This window comes from Clytia hemisphaerica, unplaced genomic scaffold (genome assembly GCF_902728285.1).
Source record: "Clytia hemisphaerica strain Z4C2 unplaced genomic scaffold, Clytia hemisphaerica genome assembly, whole genome shotgun sequence".
In the NCBI taxonomy this organism is placed as follows: domain Eukaryota; kingdom Metazoa; phylum Cnidaria; class Hydrozoa; order Leptothecata; family Clytiidae; genus Clytia; species Clytia hemisphaerica.
Window position 1 is genome coordinate 848,781 of NW_027104057.1, and position 22,501 is coordinate 871,281.

The 22,501-nt window shown below is 37.9% G+C and overlaps 4 protein-coding genes across 5 annotated transcripts in view; 3 read left to right on the top strand and 1 right to left on the bottom strand.

The window, feature by feature from the left end:
* LOC136812278 (uncharacterized) overlaps nt 1-22,501 on the bottom strand; it is a 277,042-nt gene that overhangs the window by 62,415 nt on the left and 192,126 nt on the right. The gene's annotated exons all lie outside the window — the stretch shown is intronic.
* LOC136812277 (uncharacterized) lies at nt 233-8,661 on the top strand. Its single transcript, XM_067068768.1, has 7 exons — nt 233-382; nt 910-1,041; nt 1,470-1,619; nt 2,596-4,166; nt 4,317-5,313; nt 6,031-6,444; nt 6,954-8,661. The coding sequence occupies exons 1-5, from the start codon at nt 268-270 to the stop codon at nt 4,836-4,838; spliced, it is 2,490 nt and encodes an 829-aa protein (XP_066924869.1). The 5' UTR covers nt 233-267; the 3' UTR covers nt 4,839-5,313; nt 6,031-6,444; nt 6,954-8,661.
* LOC136812226 (probable basic-leucine zipper transcription factor R) lies at nt 5,227-8,661 on the top strand. The gene is made up of 4 exons (XM_067068704.1): nt 5,227-5,313; nt 6,031-6,444; nt 6,954-7,064; nt 7,216-8,661. The coding sequence occupies exons 1-4, from the start codon at nt 5,227-5,229 to the stop codon at nt 8,308-8,310; spliced, it is 1,707 nt and encodes a 568-aa protein (XP_066924805.1). The 3' UTR covers nt 8,311-8,661.
* LOC136812283 (large ribosomal subunit protein uL3-like) lies at nt 19,084-22,278 on the top strand. Of its 2 annotated transcripts, XM_067068776.1 has the most exons (7): nt 19,085-19,489; nt 20,113-20,229; nt 20,691-20,790; nt 21,031-21,091; nt 21,359-21,470; nt 21,585-21,662; nt 21,989-22,278. In XM_067068776.1, the coding sequence occupies exons 1-7, from the start codon at nt 19,121-19,123 to the stop codon at nt 22,217-22,219; spliced, it is 1,068 nt and encodes a 355-aa protein (XP_066924877.1). In that variant the 5' UTR covers nt 19,085-19,120; the 3' UTR covers nt 22,220-22,278. The 2 variants fall into 2 exon arrangements, with proteins under 2 accessions (XP_066924878.1, XP_066924877.1); XM_067068777.1 differs by lacking the exon at nt 20,113-20,229 and having other exon boundaries at nt 19,084-19,489.

A 22,501-nucleotide genomic window follows, 5' to 3' on the forward strand; every position in this document is an offset into this window, starting at 1 on the left:
ATCGGCTTCAGACTTTATTTGTTATAAACATCCTTTACAGTTGCCTCACGGTACTGTGTGTACTCCACCCTTTTCTTTAGTCTTCTCTTAAGAATCGATCTTGCTGATTGACTGCGATCATACTGTTTCTTCGTTACACCTCTCTGCCGGAGAACATATTAGCTATAAAAAATATGAAATAGCTCTCCATCGGCAAGTATTTCTTTCAGCTTATAAATAGTGTTGATGGTCGGTCAACATCGACATTACCATTGGACAAGCATCAATATGAAGACTCTACTTTGCATCCAGGGTTTGTTGGTGATATTATGTTTTCATGCATCGAAAGCACAAACAAAGGATTGCAATGAACTGATAACCAACCCTGATGCTTTCACAACAAGTATGTTTCAGTATGGGAAATTTGTCCGCCCTTATTTTCTGTTTAATTAGGTCTAGCGTAGGCTTCTGACTTGTTCTTGAAACGAGTTCGGTTTTTTTTAATCAACACTTTGATGGGTATAGAATTAAGTTTAGATTGAATTTGTTGATGATCTGTCTGGAAATGAAACTTCCTTACTGTATAAACTTTAGCTTGCTGGTTGTCATAATTCGTATATTTTAACAAATCTTTGATATCTTAGGAAAATTTTACCGCAAACTATTGTAATTATTTTTCTTTTGAATTAATTTCTCAAAATATTTTGCAGACAATCTTATATCTTTCTTTTGTGACTTCATTTTAGCAGAAGACAACTAGATCTGCGAAATTTTATACCATAAAAGTAACATTTGCGGTTGTACTTTAAATTAGTCAAAAAGTTTTTTTACTTAATAACAAAAGCTTATCAATTGGACTATGTTCTACTGTCTTGCAAGGACAATTTGACTTGTCTTTGCAGCTTAGTGTTTAATCATTTTCTTTTACAGGCCGGCAGTGTCATTTTCCGTTTTATTACCGCCGTAAATGGTATTACACTTGTGCCAAGTCCAAGTTGTACAATTTTTGTTCCGTCGATCGTGTTTATCGTGGAAAGTGGGCTGCTTGCACCAGGGCTACTCGTAAGTATATTACTTTACTTGTTGGTGAATAAAAAGGAAGGTCTTAAAAACAAAAGACGTTCTTCATAACCTGAAATTTTCATTTTGCAGAACCTTGATTACGAATACTCATGTAATAAGATAGCAGTCCAGTCAAAAAACCCTGACTCGCTTGGAAGAATCGGATAAGAATCGAAATATTCTGCAATTCCATCCAATAAACCATATCATACACTACACTGACCACCCCTCTTAACCGGGAAAACACCTCTAAATTCGGAAATTCCCAGTGACTTTTTTAGGTAGAGAATAGAATAAAATATAAGTCCGTCTCTAAATTTAATAGTAAATGTGTGTTAATCTTCTTCGGGGCTCTCGCAAACCCAACCGCGGCTTTTCACAAGGTCACTGGCGAAAGTGTGTCAAGCTTCTTATTATTTCTCTTTCAGCGGACCAATGTCAGAATCCGTTCTTTTACAAAGGAGTAAAGTATGAAGGGTGTTCAACAAGATTCAGTCCAGTCCCTTGGTGTTCATTGGACCGAAATCATAAACGAGGGAAAAGTAAATTCGCATATTGCCCAAAGAACCTTCCAGGACGTACGTAGTAAATTCTTGTTTTATTTTTATCCTCGTTATGTGTATTCAAAGACAAAATGTCGTGATATTTTTAATCCTGTGCCAGGCAAATTTCCAGGGTTTTGAGCTGCTACCGTCTTTATTTCAAAGATTAAGTTTGAATTCAGTTCGAAGAACAAAATAATCAACCCAGGCTCTGTTTAATTAGTTGGGAACTATTAAAACACAAAGAATTAACTTCAGAATGGGCTTTTTCTGTTAATAAGGGCCTAGGACCATGTACAAAAATTAGGATTGAGTTTCAAAATTCAAGCAAAGAATGAGTTTTTGCCACCGTTGTCTGGTAGCAGAAAAGGCCTGGAAATTGACCTGTGTGCAAACAAGGTTCAAAGTGCTACTAATGTTTCATATTACTTTTAATAGACTTAGTTCGACCTTTTTATCAAAAGAATTTATTCTACGTTATATAAGCAGTTCAGTATTCCCCAGCAAGGCTATTACTGAAGCGTTGCAAGTGGCTTGCTTAAGCACTGTGATATAGTGCGCAATATCCCGTTAGGCTTTTATAAAGACTTGACACTGTTGTTCAGCAGCATACTTGTTGGTAAATACATTGAAAGTTTTGCATCATTCTCAGCTTGAGATGATCACAACGGGACGTTTCACGTCACACAGTTATGTTTGTCACAAATTAAATTGTATGCACAGTTTTGCTCCTACCTAGAAAGCATCGAACCTTCAAAGACATACTTTTTCTTAGGATGATTAAACTAAGAAATGTTAAGTCACATCTGGTCACAGTTGTTTCTAGACATCATTGTCATACAAAAGCAACATTTTCAAATGTAAACGTGATCAAACAATACTTTTATCAACCCTTAAAGTGTTAGGAGAATTTAAGGGTTGATAAATGTATTTTCCTAATTCTTCTGCTTTTTCCTTTTACTCATTGTTACTCCCTAACTGAAGCAAATTCTATTTATCACCAAATTTTCAGGAAAGTACGCCCGCTTACATCTACAAAGAGGTTTATGCAGGAAATCGTTGAGTTTGACATTCGACAAACCTGTCACTCAGTTCAGATCAGGATGTTTGATCTACAAGTCTAAACGCTTGAATACGCTGAATTTTGTTGTCTCCAAAAGATGTTGCAGAATCAAGTCTTTTGGCTTCTACGTTAGTTACAAAGGGGCTCCACCCAAACTCGTCAATGTCGAAATCCATGGTAAAAGTATCTGCATGAAACCCACGCTCCCACCCTCTCAAGATTGCAAGGACTTCGTCAAACTGAAGCCAGTCGACGCCAATCACACAAAATTGAGCTTGAAATTGACAGCCAATGACGTTGCAAAACCAATCCTTATTTTGAGGTTCAGTGAGATGGTTCATATTGAGAACACACGATTCGTCGAAACATTATCACCAGGCGTTTGGCGTCGTGAATGGTCCGTCGTATTCACGAGTCTTGTTTACAAATTACTCGACCACCGACACCCTGATTCTGTGGAAATCATTCTGAGTCTCAAAACAAATCCTGCTCTCCCTCCTCCAGTTGTCCTTTTTGTCAGGTTTGGTTCTTTTTCTTGTCAAACTATTGTCATCACCACAACGACCACCACTACTACAACTACGACCACTCCAACAACGACCACACCTACTACGACAACGACCACCCCAACAACAACGACGACTACCCCGACTACAACTACGACTACTCCAACAACAACAACGACAACAACGACCACCCCAACAACAACAACGACCACCCCAACAACTACAACAACCACCCCAACTACTACAACGACCACCCCAACTACGACAACGACCACCCCAACAACTACAACGACCACTCCAACAACAACAACGACCACACCTATAACAACAACGACCACCCCAACTACTACAACGATCACCCCAACTACGACAACGACCACTCCAACAACTACAACAACCACCCCAACTACTACAACGACCACTCCAACAACAACAACGACCACACCGACTACCACAACTACTACCCCTACTCCTACGACAACAACAACAACCACTACTACACCAGTAACATTAACACCAACGGTCGCCAATACATGTTCAAGTGTTTCTTCTCTTCTTCCATTACCAGCGGGTCGATTCGAGTTAAAAATCTTCCTAAACCGAAATTTTGGGACAGACAATCCAATCATCCTCATCGGGTTTTCATCAGAAGTCAGCATTGACGTCGAAAACTCTGCCACTATCGACAGTGTACAACGGTCTTTAACCAAAAACACTTACGCGATGGTTCTCTCTTCTTCAGCTATTCAAGATCTAAAAGACGGAGAAAATGAACTCCTCATCAACGTTGCCGTCCAACTACATGACGTCAACATGACATCACTTCAAGTGACCTTCTTGAGGTTTGGTGTTTTCTTATGCAAAGAGTATGTTCCAACAACTCAACCACCAACAGTGACCATTGGTGGAAATTGCATGAATTATGTTTACCCTGACCACTATGAAGCCGACTTTGAATCTGGCTCCATTGAACTTCCAATCGCCAAAACGTCCAACGTTTCATGGCAGTTAACGGTAAATTTGCTTTTATAGATTTTGTTTGAATTTTTCAAGGCATTTCATTATTATTGGGCCGCTGAACAGCACAAAAAATGGAGTTCTACATATTACTACATACTACTTTTTCTTTATCCATTACATGTTTCTTCTGATTTTACTTTCTAGATTGGTGTTAAAGGAGCTTTCACAGACCTTAGGTTGAGTAGTACCATCAAGTTACCACTCAATATTCCTGAAGAAAAATGTATCTCCATATACCAAAGTACAGATGCCAACCAAGCCTTGGTTGCCAGATCCACCCTCAGGCTGCGTTACGTTCTTCTTTTTGATGAAGAAACAGAGACCAACCCCACAATCGCTTACATCAATTTCAAAGTTGGTGATGAGGAAAGCTTTTGTGGAAAGATTCCTGATTGCATTTTCCAAACTACCACCCCTTTACCAGTCACAACCACTCAGGAACCAGTCACTACCACTCAGGAACCAGTCACTACCACTCAGGAACCAGTAACCACCACTCTTGAGCCCGTCACTACCACTCTTGAGCCAGTCACCACCACTCTTGAGCCAGTCACCACCACCTTTGAGCCAGTCACCACCACCTTTGAGCCAGTCACCACCACCTTTGAGCCAGTCACCACCACCACCTTGAGCCACCACCACCTTGAGCCAGTCACCACACTTTGAGCCAGTCACCACCACCTTTGAGCCAGTCACCACCACCTTTGAGCCAGTCACCACCACTATTGAGCCAGTAACCACCACTCTTGAGCCAGTAACCACCACTCTTGAGCCAGTCACCACCACTCTTGAGCCAGTCACCACCACTCTTGAGCCAGTAACTACCACACTTGAGCCAGTAACCACCACTCTTGAGCCAGTAACCACCACTCTTGAGCCAATAACCACCACTCTTGAGCCAGTCACCACCACTCTTGAACCAGTAACCACGACACTTGAGCCGGTCACTACTACTCTTGAGCCAGTAACCACCACTCCTGACATCTTCACTACCACTGAGCTTATAACAACCACAGAAAAGCTGATCAATTCATCCGTTTGTGATAACTTTTTGATGCCACCGCAAGCTTTCGTTGTCGGTCGAGAAGCTGGGACAATCAAATTTCCTGTTCAGCAAAATGCCTCAGTCTGGTTCATGCAGGTATGTTTGAGATCTTGGATTATTCTTAATTTGCTACTCTCGGGTACCTAATAGCCTGGGGGGGGGGTTGGAATAAGCGGGGGAGGGGGTGGGTGGAAAAAATCTCAAAACTTAACAAGCGGGGGGGGGGGGGGTTGGAAAAATCTCAAAACTTATAAGTGGGGAAGGGGGGTGGAATAAAAATGTCCTGGGTAGAAATCTTTAAATTTTCCCAAAAATTAATGAGCGGGGGGATAAGAACGTCCTGGGTGGAAAAAATTTCGAAAAATTGATTATTTGGGAACCCTTATTAGGGACCCGAGAGTATTAGACTTCTACAAAATTAAATATTCTTATAAAACTATTATTATAAAAATCTCCAGCCGTTTTGTTCATGTGTTGTCTTACTAAAATGGGCCCTTCCATAAAAAAAATTTTACATGGGGGGTGGAGGATATATTGTCCGGGGGTAGCAAAAAATCATCAAAATTTGCCTTGTCCGGGGTGTAAAATTTGCTCTGTCCGGGGTAATTTGGTGTGTCCGGGGGGTCAGCAGATGCTTGTCCGGGGCAAAGATCAGCTTGTCCGGGGGGGAGGGGGGGGCAGAGATCAGCTTGTCCGGGGGGTAAATCACTAAAAATTGTTATATCCTCCACCTCCCCATGTACAATTTTTTTCTGGAAGAGCCCAATGCAAATGAAAATGCTTTTCATTACAAATTATAATTCCTTGTTTCAGATTGGCATTGAAGGATTATTCACCGATTTTCAACTCGAAAATTCACTCGAAGGACCTGAAGTCACCGATTGTGTTCTGTCTTTCTGGAGTTCCTCAGAAAACAATCTTCTGACAGCATCGACCGACTTTGAAGTGAAATATACTTTAACGTACGAGCCCCAACAAAGACCTTTCCCACAGGTCACTTTTGTGCAATTCCTTTACGCTCAAACAAACCAACGTTGTGGAACAGAACCCGAATGTCCTGAACAACCTCGCACCACCATAGAGCCTCTACTACCAGGAGAACTTACCACACCAGCTCCTGGTCCTCAATGCGGTCCCCTTCTCTCCAATTTGAATCGAACATCCACAGGATTGACAGGAACTGTCACCTTCCCTATCTCTTCGAATGCTTCAACTTGGTATTTGAAGGTATATTTTAAAAACTTTTTTGAAATGGTCGAACCTGTAAAACCTTTTGGTTTCAGTTGAAATTTCTCCTGTAATAAAAATCATTTTTTGTTCAGCAAAGGATCATCATATTCATTGATAGGTTTTATTATATCCTGTCATCTAATAAATTGATTTGAAGTTTCATCTCTGACAGTCTTTTCATAATGGAGCTTAACGTATTGAGTTTCAGACCGAAAAATGGAGGCGAATCTTCAACCTTTCATAGGCAAGAAAAAGTATTTTGGAAAGCAGATTAAACTTTCTTGTCGTATAAAGATGTTTCTGGCTCCGGCGTTAAATGCTACTTTCAATCTATCCTTTGTATGTGGGAAATAAGGATTCTATCTTTCGGCTATCTAATCGACTTAAAGGTCCTACTATTTAAACAGGGTTAAAAAAGACTCCTTATTCGTTTACTTATCCGTTAATATATCCGTTAATATCAACATCGACGAAATCCAATTTTGTTCTTTCTATCGTCTTCATAGGTTGGCATCGATGGTGCATTTAAGAGTTTGACGATAGAAGGTACAACTGAAGGACCAGATTTCAATGAATGTCTGCTCTCCTTTTGGAGTGGAGATGATAACAGTGTTCTAGTAACAGGAAAGGATTTGGTCTTGAATTTTCAATTGATGACGAATGAAGGTGCATCTATCACCCATTTCACTCTTTACTATGCACAAACAATGCAGAATTGTGGAACCGAGCCTACTTGTGGGTTCGAAACAACCGCATCTCCTCAAATAACAACTGAAGCTCCAGAACAAACGACTCAAGCTCCAGAACAAACGACTCAAGCTCCAGAACAAACAACTCAAGCTCCAGAACAAACAACTCAAGCTCCAGAACAAACAACCCAAGCTCCAGAACAAACCACTCAAGCTCCAGAGCAAACAACACAAGCTCCAGAACAAACCACTCAAGCTCCAGAACAAACCACTCAAATTCCAGAACAAACAACCCAAGCTCCAGAACAAACCACTCAAGCTCCGGAACAAACCACTCAAGCTCCAGAGCAAACAACTCAAGCTCCAGAACAAACCACTCAAGCTCCGAACAAACCACTCAAGCTCCAGAACAAACAACTCAAGCTCCAGAACAAACCACTCAAGCTCCGGAACAAACCACTCAAGCTCCAGAGCAAACAACTCAAGCTCCAGAACAAACCACTCAAGCTCCGGAACAAACCACTCAAGCTCCAGAGCAAACAACTCAAGCTCCAGAACAAACCACTCAAGCTCCGGAACAAACCACTCAAGCTCCAGAGCAAACAACTCAGCTCCAGAACAAACAACTCAAGCTCCAGAACAAACCACTCAAGCTCCAGAACAAACCACTCAAGCTCCAGAGCAAACAACTCAGGCTCCAGAACAAACAACTCAAGCTCCAGAACAAACAACTCAAGCTCCAGAACAAACCACTCAAGCTCCAGAACAAACAACTCAGGCTCCAGAACAAACAACTCAGGCTCCGGAACAAACAACCCAAGCTCCAGAACAAACCACTCAAGCTCCAGAACAAACAACTCAAGCTCCAGAACAAACAACTCAAGCTCCAGAACAAACAACTCAGGCTCCAGAACAAACGACTCAGGCTCCAGAACAAACAACTCAGGCTCCAGAACAAACAACTCAAGCTCCAGAACAAACAACTCAAGCTCCAGAACAAACCACTCAAGCTCCGGAACAAACCACTCAAGCTCCAGAGCAAACAACTCAAGCTCCAGAGCAAACAACGGAATCAGGCGGCGAATCGACCGAAGGCATTGGAGGAGAGACGACGGAATTCACAGAAGCATTCGGCTCAGGGTCCGGAATAGATCTTGGTTTCAATAAACAATAACGAATTGTTCATCATTAGTCAAAATTGAAAGCTCACTTTCAGAAGAGAGACTCTTTTTTATTTATTACCTAAAAGATTATGCACTGTTATTTTTAAAGTAATAATTCGTGTCGACTTTTAAGACATTATTTTTTAAGTCTATTGGCTTTGAGTATGCACTCCTTTAGGTACCATGTGTAAACTAGGTCACTGTAATTAGATTAATTCCTCTGAGATCGGTTTCCACATGATTGAAGGTAGAGTGCACTTTTAAAGCGAATTGACTTTAGTTTATTGATATTAGAAATGTTCATTAAAAATTGAATTTTGAAACTTAAAAAAAAAACACCTTGAGACATTTCCACTACCATATTCCACTGTATTTAAGATATATCGAAGGTTGGTTGATTTGTAGGTCTTTGAGTCAAACACGTGATATAATCGTATGTAACCTTTGGTAATTGCTATCAGAGTCATTGCGTAAACTAAGTTGTCTGACTAGATGTCTATGTAAATCCGGGGGGGGGGTACTTAGGCAAATGGAGGGTACGGTATGTGCCGCCCTTAAGAGTACTTTTTTTGGATTTCCAAATTCTCAGGGTCGAAAAATCAAAAAATCAAATTTCAGTCCCACTTAGAGTCGGAAAAATAGGAAAATTTCAACTTTTTACCCCCTGAAAGATCGAAATTTGGTCCAAACTGGTCAAATTTGTCCCGCTAAGGGTCGTAAAATTCTCAAAATTTTCCTTTGTTTTCTCCTTTTTAGTTCCGGTAAGGGTCCAAAGTTCGAAAGTCGGGTGGCACACCCACGTCAGCTCCGCAACCCTAGTACCTCCCCCCGCCCCCGGATGAGAATATAGGTTTTTGAGGAAACTTCTCAAGAAAAACATCCAAACTCAGGCAACTGCGAACTAGAAATTGGCATATTTACTCCCTGATTTGACACCTGTATCCCTGATGACAGATAATGAAAACCACAGATTGCTTTCCTCTATTATCTATCAGAAAGTATCAATGTCTCCAGTAGTTAGAAATCAAGTTTCGTACACATACTTTTCTATGGGTCAAATGGGCCCAAAAATCAATAAAAATTGATAAAAATCCACTAAAACGGACAATTTTACCACCTTGTTTGTCCAGTTGCACTCTGAATGTGATAATATGGTCCAATAGGGCTCTGAATATAGAAGTCTATAAACCCCTCCCGAATAGAAATATTCGAATAAATTTATCAATTAGCCCAAAAGCGACTTTCTCGCCCGAATTTTAAATTGCGAAAAACGAGGAATTAACCAAAATTCTCAATAAAATATTTGACCGAAATTGTAGAGGATGTACAACCGTAGATAAAATACTTGTTTGAGACAAAAGAGAATTCCCTGCAAAGTTTCAAACGCCACAATTGATTTTTAAGTACTTTAAACCAAGGTTGGAAAGTAGAGTTTTAACTCTGAGTTTTAACATGAGACTATAAGTTATATAAGGACTTCTTAAGATCTCAGGATTCATAAGTTCAGAATTGTTCTAATGAGACTGGGAATATAGCCTAGAAGCCAATCCATTGAAATAAAGTTAAATTACTAAAATCACAATTATCCTCTCGCCTGAACTACTTTAAATTCTGAAAAACATTAAAATACACTCTGGGGGGTGACGTACTTATGTACTTATATATTAAATTCATTCGAGCTGTGATACTCAGGGTAGGGGGAACGGGCATGCATTTGATTAAGTATAGAAAAATTTTAGCGAAAAATCGACCCTTACACCGCCTTACACAATGGTGTCGTAGATTTCAAAAATCACTGTAAATAATATACTCTTAGGTTCCAAATAAACGGGGGCGGGGTCGTTCTAATAAACGGGGGATCGGAAAATGTTCGAGATTTTAATTGCCGTGGGGTTGGAAATTGTACTTCTTGAAGCCCAAAAATAAAGTAAATATAGGCTAAAATCAGGCTATTAAGAGCAAAATAAGGGGCCTTCTCTTTGACAGCTGAAAATATTTTTAAAAATTAATAAATGGAGGGGGGTCCCAATAAGGTCCGGAGGGGTTGGAAATTTTTTAAAAAATTAACAAGCGGGGGGCCGTTTATTTGTTTTGTGGAACCTTTATAACATTACAACATACAGAGTAAAGTTTCTCTTGATTGTGACGTGAGAGCGGGGGAGCTTGTCTGTACACAAACCCAGTATTATTTCAAAATTCATTGCCGTATAGGACTGTACTACGAAGCGATAAACTAAATAAACGTGAGATACACTCTTATCTGTATTACAATCATGGTCGAAATATATTGAGACTTTATTAGTGTATTTTAACGTTTTTCAGAACTTAAAGTTCGGGCGATAATTGCTACTTTAGCACTTCCACTTTCTTTCATTGAATATTTCGATTTTAGAGGGGTTTGGTGGCTTCTAGGCCATATTCCAAGCCTTATTCGAGCAAATTTGAGCTTTTAAATCTTGAAATCCTATAAGGACTAAGGTCTTAAGTCTCATGTTAAAACTCAGAGTCAAAACTCTACTTTCCAATGATATTCCGTTTTGCTTTGGGGCGTATTGGCGTCGGCCGCCCACGCTAAAGCTCTAAAGGGGGGCGGACCAATATAAAATATACCCGACCTTCTGAAGTTCAGAAAAAAGCGTGTTGTAGCATATTTCTACACCTGGGTACCAGATAAGATACACTCTGGTGCTGAGTAGGGGGAGCGGGCATGATAATGGAAAATTCTTTTGGGTAGTTACAGGCCAGAGCGGAATAGGGCGTGTACGCCAAGGCAGACGGGCGGATAAAGATCTCTGGTCGGTCGGGGTTAATTTTTTTCCATTAACCAAAAGCACATGGATAAGAACATGGCGGCCATGTGGTTTCGTTTTCAGTACAATTTATTTTCTGCACAGTGTTGTTCTGCATGCACACCCAAAGCTGAACTGTTGGCTGTGATTCATATATCCACATCAAATCAAATCTCTTGCAGTGGTTTACCTTGAATTCTTAGATAATTTCCTTTCCTTAAAACCATTAGCTGATAAAATAAGAATTTCCATCCATGAACTACCGTGACCGTGCATTGCATGAACTTGGGTAACTTGCATCATGCATAGCCCTCAAATGAATGACCTGTCTGTTCCTTAAAATACAAAGTTAAATCAAAACAAAAATGGTAGAGTAGAGCTGCGAGCGGAGCTGCGTAGTTCATTTCCGATCTCACGACACGGTATCAGTCTACTGTCTGTCTGTTTCTCTATGCCTATCCTATGGGCTCTTCCATCGTCTGGTTATTTTGAATGAAAAAAAGAATTAAAAAGGGCGTGTGTGCTATCAGTCAGGGAAATCCCTCAATTACCGTAGTAATTTTTTACTGCAATTGTAGCCATATCCTGGCCCTGGATATCCAGACCGTAAACTACCAGAGAGACGATCTCAATCGAACGGAATTGACGATCGAACCAGTCGAACCAAATCGACCGATTGAAATTCGATTGTCGAACGCAATCGAATCTCAATCGAATATTACCGCAATTTTCAGATTCGATTGATATTCGATTGTGTTCGATTGATGTTCGATTATGTTCGATTGCGTTCGGATTGCGTTAGGACCCTGCCGACGCACCGGACTGTCCGGTGTATTTGTCCGGTGGCAAAAAGTATCCTTTCGCTACACCGGACGCAATAAGTCCGGTGTTGCATATAGGGAATTTTGGACGCCGGACATTTATGAAACAAAAAATAAGAAACACCGGACGCACCGGACTGGTCATGTCCGGTGTTTTGATTGTCCGGTGGGAAAAAATATCTTTCTCCGACACCGGACATCCGACTTCCTTAAGTCCGGTGTAGAAATTGTCCGGTGGTAAAAAAAATTCTCATTTTACACCGGACTTTCGCGTGTCCGGTGTTCGTTAAGTCCGGTGCGTCGGCAGGGTCCTATTGCGTTCGATCGTCGATTCATTGACCCCTGGATTGTTCATCGCATAATTTCTACGGGAAATCGAAAGTAATTTCATTCGACTTGTGATGTTTGAGAGCTTGGATGTTGGGAAGCTGCAAGAATAAATAAAGCCAGACGATCTCAATCGAACGAAATCGACGATCGAACCAGTCGAACAAATCGAATATTACCCAGAATTTTGACGTTTGATTGAGATTCCATTGCGTTCGACAATCGAATTTCAATCGGTCGATTGCGTTCAATTTGGTTCGACTGGTTCGATCGTCGATTCCGTTCGATTCAGATCGTCTGGAAACTATTTCACCGTCTAGTTTTTTATAATCTTGTCTCTGGTCCAAGTAACTCGTCTGCAGGGATATCTGTCCCTGAATATGCGAGTGTATCTAATTGGCTAATTGGTCAGTACGCGCCCAGTCACTGAGCAGAATATTCGCGGGGTTTTCGATATTTCTCGATGCGCACGCATAATTTATGGAAAAATCTGACATGGCAAAAAAAGATAAACAAATGAAAATGAAAACACAGGTTCATTTCTAAACAAAATGGCTGATGGAAAGGAGCCTTTATGAATGTAGCTGACGTTTGGATATACAGTGAGGCTGGAACTTCGATTTTTGAGGATTACGATTTTACCAGTTTTTTGCCTCGCTAGCCCAAATCTCGCAACCTCTTTACCTTTAGGAAGATGGAAATTAGAGTTTTTCAGCGTTCCGAAAAAAATGCATAGCAGAGATTTTTTCATCTTCACTGAATCGATTCTCAACAACAAAATATATCTTTTGGTCTTTGGGTTTGTTTCTGACGTTTTTCCTTCAAAGAATATCAATCACTTTCCTTTTCCCCTTGAGCGCGCGAGAAAAAAATGATTAGCTCACATTTTCGCGCGGGCGAATTAAAGATGAGGCGGAAATCTTGCACTGAGGGTGCTACTTAGTTTCCGCCCTATTTTGCGCCCATGATGGAATGGTCCAAACAGGGGGGTATTCCAAATGATAAACTATGTTGTTCTGTAAGTGTTTATTTTCTGAGAGATACATAGGTATAGTATATTGAATATTATTAACTTATTTATTTAAGTATTTTTGAGCACAAATTTAAATATATGGTTAAATAAGAAACAAATGATAACAGTTCTGTTTATTCCTGAAACCCCCGGTAAAAGTTTTTTTGTCGACTTAGCTATTTTACAAATTCTTGATATGCGAAAGTCATTTTTCTAACGGAAACACCCTGAAAAATCCGGGATTTGACCTCTCTCTGCTACTAAAAATAAACACAGAGGTCAAAAACCGGCTTTTTGGGGTGCTTCCGTTGAAAAATATGATGTCATCTTGACTTACGCATATCAAGAATCTCGGAAAAGAACACCCATAGGAATTCCAATACCTAACCCGATTGGTTAATTTTGGAACGGCTTCAAGAAAGTCATAATGGCAGATAATTTTAAAAGTTTCTGAGGAAATGTGTGTAATTTATCGAAGTTGATGGCTTGTTGATTTCTTAAAGAAAAAAGATAACAGGTATAGCTTTTTCTAATCCTGGAATATCGAGGTTCCAGCTACACTGATATAGTCAAAGTAGTTTTGAAAGTTTATTGAGTTTGTAAAAGAGGTTTTATGCGGTTTGTGTAATTTACGATGCACGATCCAACGATTCACGATGCACGATGCACGATCCATGCATATATTATGTTAATTATTCTAATTATGCATTTATAGGTTTTAGTAATCACATATTTTAATTCCTTCTTTTGTATTCCTGGAGAATCAATGTAAAGTATGTGTGTATAAATTTTAACCTCAACAATCAAATCAAATCAAAACATAAACTTTTTTGCCCATGCTTTGAATTGAATATCTTATGTAACCTTTTTGCTCTCTTTCTTAAAAAAAACAATGTTTCTCCGATTAAAGCCATTGACCTTTTACATAGTTATAATGTATGTTGATTCAGCAGATTGAAATATATAGAATCTTTTGTAATGAATAAAGAAAAATGTGGAGCAAGATTTTTTTCTTCCTTTTATTTACAAATTTGAAAGGACTCTTTTATTAAAATTTTGCTGACATCAGTTTCAGACGAGTCGGGTGTATATAACACCGTATAATTCCTTTAAACCAACCAAATGCATTGGATTGAGACAGGGTTATAAACAAAAATTTACAATGTTGTGGTAAAGTAGGGGAACACGTTTAGCGTGTGTATAAGCTCACCTTTTTTGAGAAAGATCAAATAAAATGAATTAACTTGATCATCAAACAGAGAAAAAATCAAATAAATAAAAACACCAGTTGCCATTCTGTTGGTAAAAGGCTTTTATAAGAACATGCCAAAAGTAATGTAGCCAATGATTCCTTATTTACCTTATTCACTGTTCTTAAAAAAATAATAAACGTACAAAAATGAGTTTTCTTTTAATAAATTTTTCGCGCCAAAACTTTTCTATGACGTCAAGGCTTTTTCTTTCATTTTAAAAACAAACTCTCGCTATCAATTTTTGGTTTTTCTACACAGAAGATATAGAAGAAAGTTATTTTAATCATTCTGATTATGATAAATTATTTCCCCTTCTTTTTTTAATTTTTTTTCGTTATTGTTATATGATGTTTGTAGCTAGCATTACGAAAACTTATTTGTGCATAATTAGAATAATTAACATAAATCGACATGGATCGTGCATCGTGCATCGTGAATCGTTGGATCGCGCATCGTAAATTACACAAACCGCATTTGGAACCTGAATTTCCCAAATTTTCAGTAAAAATCTTCAAAAATCATGTTGCTGAAAGTGAAATTCCAAGGATTGATGACATTTTATGCCTAAAACTTGAATTCTGTTAAAAATAATATCAGATAAGAAAACTTTTCCAATATATTGAAGTCTGATTTAGCTTTCCTTTCTGAAACTATCAGGTTTTTTCATTTATAAGGATTTTGGTCCCTTGATTTTGTCCCTTCCGTTACGCTATCTAATTTTCATGGAAATCATCTCCATATGTATACTTCCATTGCTGTAATATGCTATACCATCGTAAAGAAGCACTTTTAGGCCATTTTTAATGCTTTCATCTTACTTGTGGGATAGATTTTTTAAATTAGGTACTTTAATTGGGGATGGTCACCAATTTTGTCCCTTCCGTTACGCCTATACTTTTATTGACAGATCCATGACAAATTAATTAATCTAGGAAACTTTTCTTTTGGGAAGTTATATAGTAGTCATGTTCATACTGATTTTTACCAAAGGAATTTAGTATAGCATTTGACTTGATGGAATTACAGCCATGTGTATCTAGGTGTCCCCTTCGTTAACGTTTCTTGTGTCCCTTCCGTTACACTTTTTTGGTATGACCAACTTTTTGCTAAAATTTTAAGGGGACTCATATTTTTTCAGTACTGTTTGATATTTTGGGTCTCCCAGAACATTTGTTTGACTTCTGGGGTTTTCATGTATTCATATACACGAAAATGAATTTCCGTAACGGAAGGGACAAGTTTCCACGAGGAGAAGTTCAGTAAAATTTGATAAATTGGAGAAATATTTGAAAATCTATCTTAGAAAAAAGATAAACAGCAATGTAGATTCTTTCCATGTTCATTCCTCTTGTTACACTTTAAAATTTGGGACTTTTTATAATTACATAACTTATCAAATTGTAGTCTAAAGTGATGGTGGGGAAGAGATTTGGAATAGTATAATTGACATGCCAGTTGTACAAGATCCATCAGTTGGATTGGTATATCTTATTTGAGTTAAAGCTATTCAATGCTACTATAAAAACAATATCCACTATCCAATATGTACTCAAATACTACACTTTAAACCAATCCAGTCAATTGATCAATCCAGTGTTGATCATTTTTAGCCTTTCAACCACCCAAAATTTAAAATAAATTTTGAACAAAAATTCGTGATTTTGATCAAAGATTTCAAATAAAAAGCTGGAAACTTTGATACTAATCTCTCTAAGAAAGCTCGAGTAGATTCATTTACCCAAATTGAAACAAAAACATTTACTAACCTGTATCTTTGAAAATAGTGATTCTGATAATTTCAATTTCAAGTTTCTGAAAATCGGATATTTTGTGCTCTTTCTGTTACGCTTTTGAAAGAATACCTCATTTGACAAATACAAGCAGCTATATATAATAAAAAACACTGCCTATAAACCAGCTCTCCTAATAAGATAGAAACAAAAGTTCTTCATGATGATAATGCTGATTATCACTAACATAGTGGGAAAAATATAAAGATTTTGATGTCATGACTAGGGTTTGTCCCTACCAACTGATTTCTAACCCTAAATGTACTACTTTTATTAATAGGAAGTTATTACTTTTAAAGCCTCAATGAAATAGTTTAAATGATAATGGATTCAGTTACTCTAAAAATAAGTTAAAAATGCGAGCGTATGACACATTGAGGCTGAAAAAGATTTCCAACCTAAAATTTTGAGGGGCACGAAGTTTATTTTCATGCGATAGGTATTGTTGAGTCAGAAAAAATATGTTTTGAAGCTTTTTGGGGATGAAAATTTTTTGATGTAACGGAAGGGACAGGTGTACCGAAAATGTGGCCTTTACCCATGTGTAATTTGTCATTCTTTAAACCATATATACTTAATTCCTGTGATAAACAAAGAGGAATGAATGTAGGGGTGGTATATAGTCACTTTCGGTCGGGGTGGACGGCGAAACTTGTCGTTCTTTATGAAATGTGTCGTTCTTTTTGTCTATTTTAGTAAATGCAGGATTCTTTAGATAAACAGAGATAAACCCCCTCTCTATATATTCACTCAGCTCAGGAGATTTGGGGGTGGCAGAGCAGCATATGCATTTTGGGCTCATTAGCACTGTGCACTGTGTACCATACGCACCCTGGCTGACCAGGTCGATTTAGCCAGCATGATCTCTAAACCACAAAATCACTTGTGGTATATATCACTTGTTATAGGACCCTCCCAGCGCTGCGGAAACGTCCAAAGCAAAAAGTGAAGTTTTTTTTTCGTGCTCTGAAACACCTAAAAATTCTGGAACACTTCCGGTGTCCCAGAGCACGATTTTCGGCAATTGGTCTGCACCGGAACTGCAGAACGTTCCAGTGCGATATAATTACGATAGGGATCACTGTGCTAATCATGTGAATTTAACTGCGCATGCTCGTATTTTATAAAAATCAGCCGACCAGTGATGCTTTTGGATATAATGTGACAAATTCAATTTCATTAATGGCTGAACCATCATCCTCAAAGACTGTATTTTATTTGACCAAAGTACATCACCTGGGGACAAATATTTTTTTGTAACCATGTTTAAACTGTTTTTTAGAACGTGTTTTTAAAAATCACTTGCTCTGGAAGCACCGGAAGGGCTCTGGAACTTTCTGGAGAGAAAAATAGTGTTTTTTAGCTGAGAGGGTTCTCTTGTTATATAGACATAGCTATAAAAAAATAGCTAAAAAGTTTATATCTATATATATATAATGCTGTGCCATGAAAATTGACAATCTTTCCAAGCTAGAGTCCTTGACAGTATTCAATCAAGATTTTTATTGATTTCGGCTTTTTTACATTTTGTAGATTCCTTAAATCTTTGGGTACCGTAAGTTAGTCTAATGTCGACATCCTTCTTCTAATTTCGACACCCTTCTTCGGAATAATAGGAAGGTTGGAATTGCTAATTGAAACTAATTTTCTAAGCGATCAGAGAGGAAAAAATATTTTGTCTATCAGTGATTCAGACCTTCCTATTTTTTGTATCTCTAAAAGAGGGTGTTGTAAAGTTTCAAATCCAGAAGCAGAGAAGTGATGACAACACTGTGGAAGTCATTTTTAATCATTCCCCATTTGGACTAATCGTCTGTTTTGGTTAACTTTTAAATGAATCATAAAATTACGTCATTAGTCCAAAATATGGTTGGTTGATAGATAAAAGCCTGGTTTTGCTATCCACTTGGTAAAGTATTCACCACCCTCTCAGCTGCCCTGGAAAAAAAGTGAGAAAGGCATGGGGTGAGAAAAAAATAAAGGACCGGTTTAAAATGGGCTCAACAGGTAATGGCCAATATCCCTTTCATTCTTTTAGTAGACATCCTTGTTGAAGCCACCCCATTTTTTACATGTTTTTAAATAGGTTGCGAACAGGGGTGAGTGTGCAGAGGAGAGCAGCCAAAAGTTATATACACTCTCGCTCTTTGAAATTTTGTTGTTGTTGTTGTGAGAAGAGAAAAAAGATTATGTATGAGCTACGATTCTCATGTCAAGAATTTTGTCATTATGTTTCCATGTCACTTTGACTAAGAGAAGTAGTTTCCCTCCAGTGATGCAAGATTTCACGGTAGAGCTTCAATTTGTTAGGCCTTGATTACAGGCTAAAGTAAAAATAATTCTGCACATGTAAATATAATAGGTCAGTGTTTGAGTTCTGGTAAAATTTCTGGGAAATAGCCTATCCGACAGTGCTTGTCCAAGATCCAGATCTCACCTGGGTCTCCCGTAGATCTTTTTCTTGGGAGGTTATTATTAAAATTAGTTTTCAAGTTTGGCTTGGTTCAAATTTTCTCATCTATGGCTCAAAGTTTAGGTAATTTTTTGTAGTTTTTTAAAATGTTAATTTGATTAAAAAGCACCAGTTTATTTTTTCATGAATCTTTTAAGAATTTTTGTAGGGCATTTTTTTGCTTATACAAAGTTAAGTAAACAATCTAGTGCTCTCGAAGCATTAATCTTTGATACACATTTTGGCAGTAGGCTAGTGTGACTAACTGCTAGGGTAAAAAGAGTCTTGTTTCCAGAAATGAGAATGACCAAAAAAAAACTCACTCCATTTTGTTAATAGTGAAACTTTGTTCTCATTTCATAAAAAAGAAAAGAATAATGCTTTCACGATTTCGTAATGTCACTATTAGACATGGGAAGGAAAGCAAAATAATTTTCACATCAATCAGAAGTTCTTCACAGGATGCACCAAAGAATTTGTTTGAAGTTTATGAAAAGAACTCTCATTGGATGGGACAATATGAACGAAATCCTGTCATCAAGACCAAAATTTCACAGAATGAACTTTCAAACTTGATTGGTAAGGAAAGTAACCGACTTGCTCCTTTGGATTTGGAGCATTACATCAGTGAACACAAAAGGGAGTGGCAAGCTGGTGATCTGAGAACTGGTGCTATTGGAAGGAAGTTGGGAATGTCAGTATTGTGGACTAAAGAAGGTTTCAGACATGCTGTCACGTTAGTTCAAGTATGACTTTGTGTTAGTCTTGTACCTTTATTACAAGAATAACTAGTCAAGTTAAAACCTCAAAGTTAACTCGCACCTCTTTAGCTCAATGATATAATACGTGGTTTTAATCGAGGGTAAATATAAAGACCAACTAACTGTCAGCTCTACTGTGATTTGACGTCAAATCTTGTCTTGATCGTACTGACGTCGGTATGTTTTTTAACTTTAAGAGGCTGTATTTCTTTTTGAGTTTGAGTCAGAGAGTTGCTGTAATACATTTCTTTGCTCAGAATTTCATGCTCTTTTAGATGGTACCAATCATTTTCGTTTATTTTGACTTTTGAAAATCAGCTATTTTCCTACTATTTTCCTCATTTTCCCTTGCAGTTTTGCCTATGGCATCACTATTATGGTCATACTCATAAAAAGTTTTCCCGGGCCTAATCCGCGTCCTCCCTCTCAAAAATATCTTATAATATACTGTTCTTTGGAATGGACTAAAAATGGCTAGGTCGTAAAAAAGATGTCACAGGACCCTAGGCTTGGCCCCTACTATAATGTTTGCTAAAAAATACTAACACTTGGTGAATGGTATCAATTTTTACACTGATTTATTAACATAATGTTTTTCCTTTTCTCAGATAAGCGATTGTCGAGTGATTGACACACAGATATCTCGTGAAGACGGAGGAAAAGATACAGTCACTCAAATGATCTTGGCTTCTGGAGACTACACAAATGTAGATTACATCGCCAATGTAAAGTCTTTTTGTTCAGCTGATACTATTTTTACCTCACTAATCTTTTAGCTTTATCTTTGAATCTTTTGTAAAAGGTTTTTTTTTACATGAGTAATGTTCCCGTTCATATCAGGGCACTTGCCTGTATATTTTTATATTGTGCTGATATAAGCAAAAAATGTTTTTCTTTTCCTCTTTCTGACTTGTTCCACACCCGTGTCAATTCAATATCAAAAAGCTTGTAAATTAAAATTGATGAGTAAGCAAATGATATCACTCTTATTTAATAACAAAACCTTTAAAGATTGAGATATTTTGTTTCTGATAGCTTGGGTGTGTTGCGCATGCGTTCCTTTCATTCATCATCAAATGAGAAAAGTTTTGGACACCATACTAATCTTGCTGTTCTACAGTATCACATAATTAACCTTTGTTGCTAAGACGTTTAGAAAAAGCTTTAATTTCGCTTTCATTTTCAGACATCCAGAGAGAAGTTGAAATGGTATTTGGAACGTGGTTTGTTTCCAAAAGAATTCTGGGCAGCCTTCAAAGTGACCAACAATGCACTGCTCATGCCAGGTAAATTGAGCTCATATATATATGTGAAGAAATAAGAATTTCTGTCCAACTATATTCACTCAGGAGATTTGGGTGGCAGAGCAGCATATGCATTTCGTCCTTATTAGGACTCGTCAGCACTGCATACTGCACCCTGGCTGGCTAGATCGATATTGCCAGTAAAATCTTTAGAGAGCAATAATATTCAATAACCCAAGGCCTTTTTTTTTGTTTATCATATTTGTTTTGATTTACTTTTAGGCACGGAGATAAATGCATCACATTTCAAACCTGGACAATTTATCCATCTCCGAGGAACAACGTATGTCACCATTAATTTCTTAATTGGGATTCTGATCGGTCTTATGGACTTCTGTATTCATAACTTCCAAAACCCATACTGTATCAAAATGATTCCATTTTGTACTTTTGGAATTTTCTTAAATTTCTCATCATTTCTTAAATTGTGACAATAAATAAGTCGAACTGTGTGCTTTAATATTGGTCTACTAACCTTTCAGTTTCACATAATACTACATAATAATACTAAGTTAATAGCAGCAATTGATATTTTTCCTATTATTAACAGGATATACCAAGGATTTCAAGGTGTTATGAAACGCTGGGGAATGAAAGGGCAACCCAAAACTCACGGACAGAGTAAAACACATCGTAAGATGGGCGCCACTGGAGGTGGACAGGTGGGTGCTGATTTCTTTTCTTTTTGAGGATAAGATTTAGACATCTTTTTTTTTAATATTTTATGACAGACTCTGCTTTATTCGTGAAATGTTTTTTATTCATTTAATTTTTAGGATCCAGGGCGTATTTTCCCCGGCAAGAAGATGGCAGGAGTTGTGGGAGGGAAGAATAGCACAACTCCTCCTTTAAAAGTAAGTAATTTTCTTTGTCATCAACTGTAGAACGTAACAAAAAATAATCCCCAATCAAGCATTTTTACTCCATTGACAAACATTTCTATCATGGTCAAGGTATTGGTCACTCGTCGTCCCTTTTCCGCTCAATGTTAAATTATTCAAACTTCTGTGCCTTCAATTTCAAAACAATTACCTCTTCTTATTGGTAACATTTTTCGACATTTTTCTCCAGACCAATGGAAAGTATTAATTTCAACTGTGAAATAGTCAATTTCCTGTCCCTTCAAGAATACTTAGACTACAGCTCAGTCAATTTTCACTTTCCACTTTCCACCCTTTAGATCTTTCGCATCAATACAAAATATAACATCTTGTATATCAAAGGGCACGTCCCTGGAGAAGTAGGAGGGTTCCTACGCATCCATGACAGTCGTTACAAGAAATATCCCAAACCTCCATATTTCCCAACCATTGAAGAAAGCGAGATGGAATCTCTGGAAGAAGATCTATTCGAAGATCACGTGGTTAGGCCGACTGACCTCTCACTAGAATTTCCGCCTTATAAACTGTAAATTAATTTTTATAACGAATTTCTATAGAAAATATTGTGTACATAAATCGAAATGAAAAATCTTGTGTTTTTTTGTGTATTGAATCTGAGAAAATGTTGTAATCTGCTTAGCTATTCTCCTATTTTCCTTAGCAATGGTCTCTGACTGTACCTGAGAACTTTAAACTAAAAAAGCCTGTTGGTGACTAAGACTCGTATTGATTTAACAGTACATCGTCGATTAGGCTAGTTAGAGTGCACTAGGCTCTGCTCCCATCCAAAAACTGTGAGTAAAAACTTTATC

Coding starts and splice junctions, on each gene's coding strand:
- LOC136812277 (XM_067068768.1), top strand. CDS start 268: ATGAAGACTCTACTTTGCATCCAGGGTTTGTTGGTGATATTATGTTTT. Junction 1,042..1,469: donor TGCTTGCACCAGGGCTACTC/GTAAGTATATTA, acceptor TTTCTCTTTCAG/CGGACCAATGTCAGAATCCG. Junction 1,620..2,595: donor CCCAAAGAACCTTCCAGGAC/GTACGTAGTAAA, acceptor CCAAATTTTCAG/GAAAGTACGCCCGCTTACAT.
- LOC136812226 (XM_067068704.1), top strand. CDS start 5,227: ATGCCACCGCAAGCTTTCGTTGTCGGTCGAGAAGCTGGGACAATCAAA. Junction 5,314..6,030: donor CCTCAGTCTGGTTCATGCAG/GTATGTTTGAGA, acceptor TCCTTGTTTCAG/ATTGGCATTGAAGGATTATT. Junction 7,065..7,215: donor GAGATGATAACAGTGTTCTA/GTAACAGGAAAG, acceptor CTCCTCAAATAA/CAACTGAAGCTCCAGAACAA.
- LOC136812283 (XM_067068776.1), top strand. CDS start 19,121: ATGCTTTCACGATTTCGTAATGTCACTATTAGACATGGGAAGGAAAGC. Junction 21,092..21,358: donor ATCCATCTCCGAGGAACAAC/GTATGTCACCAT, acceptor TATTATTAACAG/GATATACCAAGGATTTCAAG. Junction 21,471..21,584: donor GCGCCACTGGAGGTGGACAG/GTGGGTGCTGAT, acceptor TTTAATTTTTAG/GATCCAGGGCGTATTTTCCC.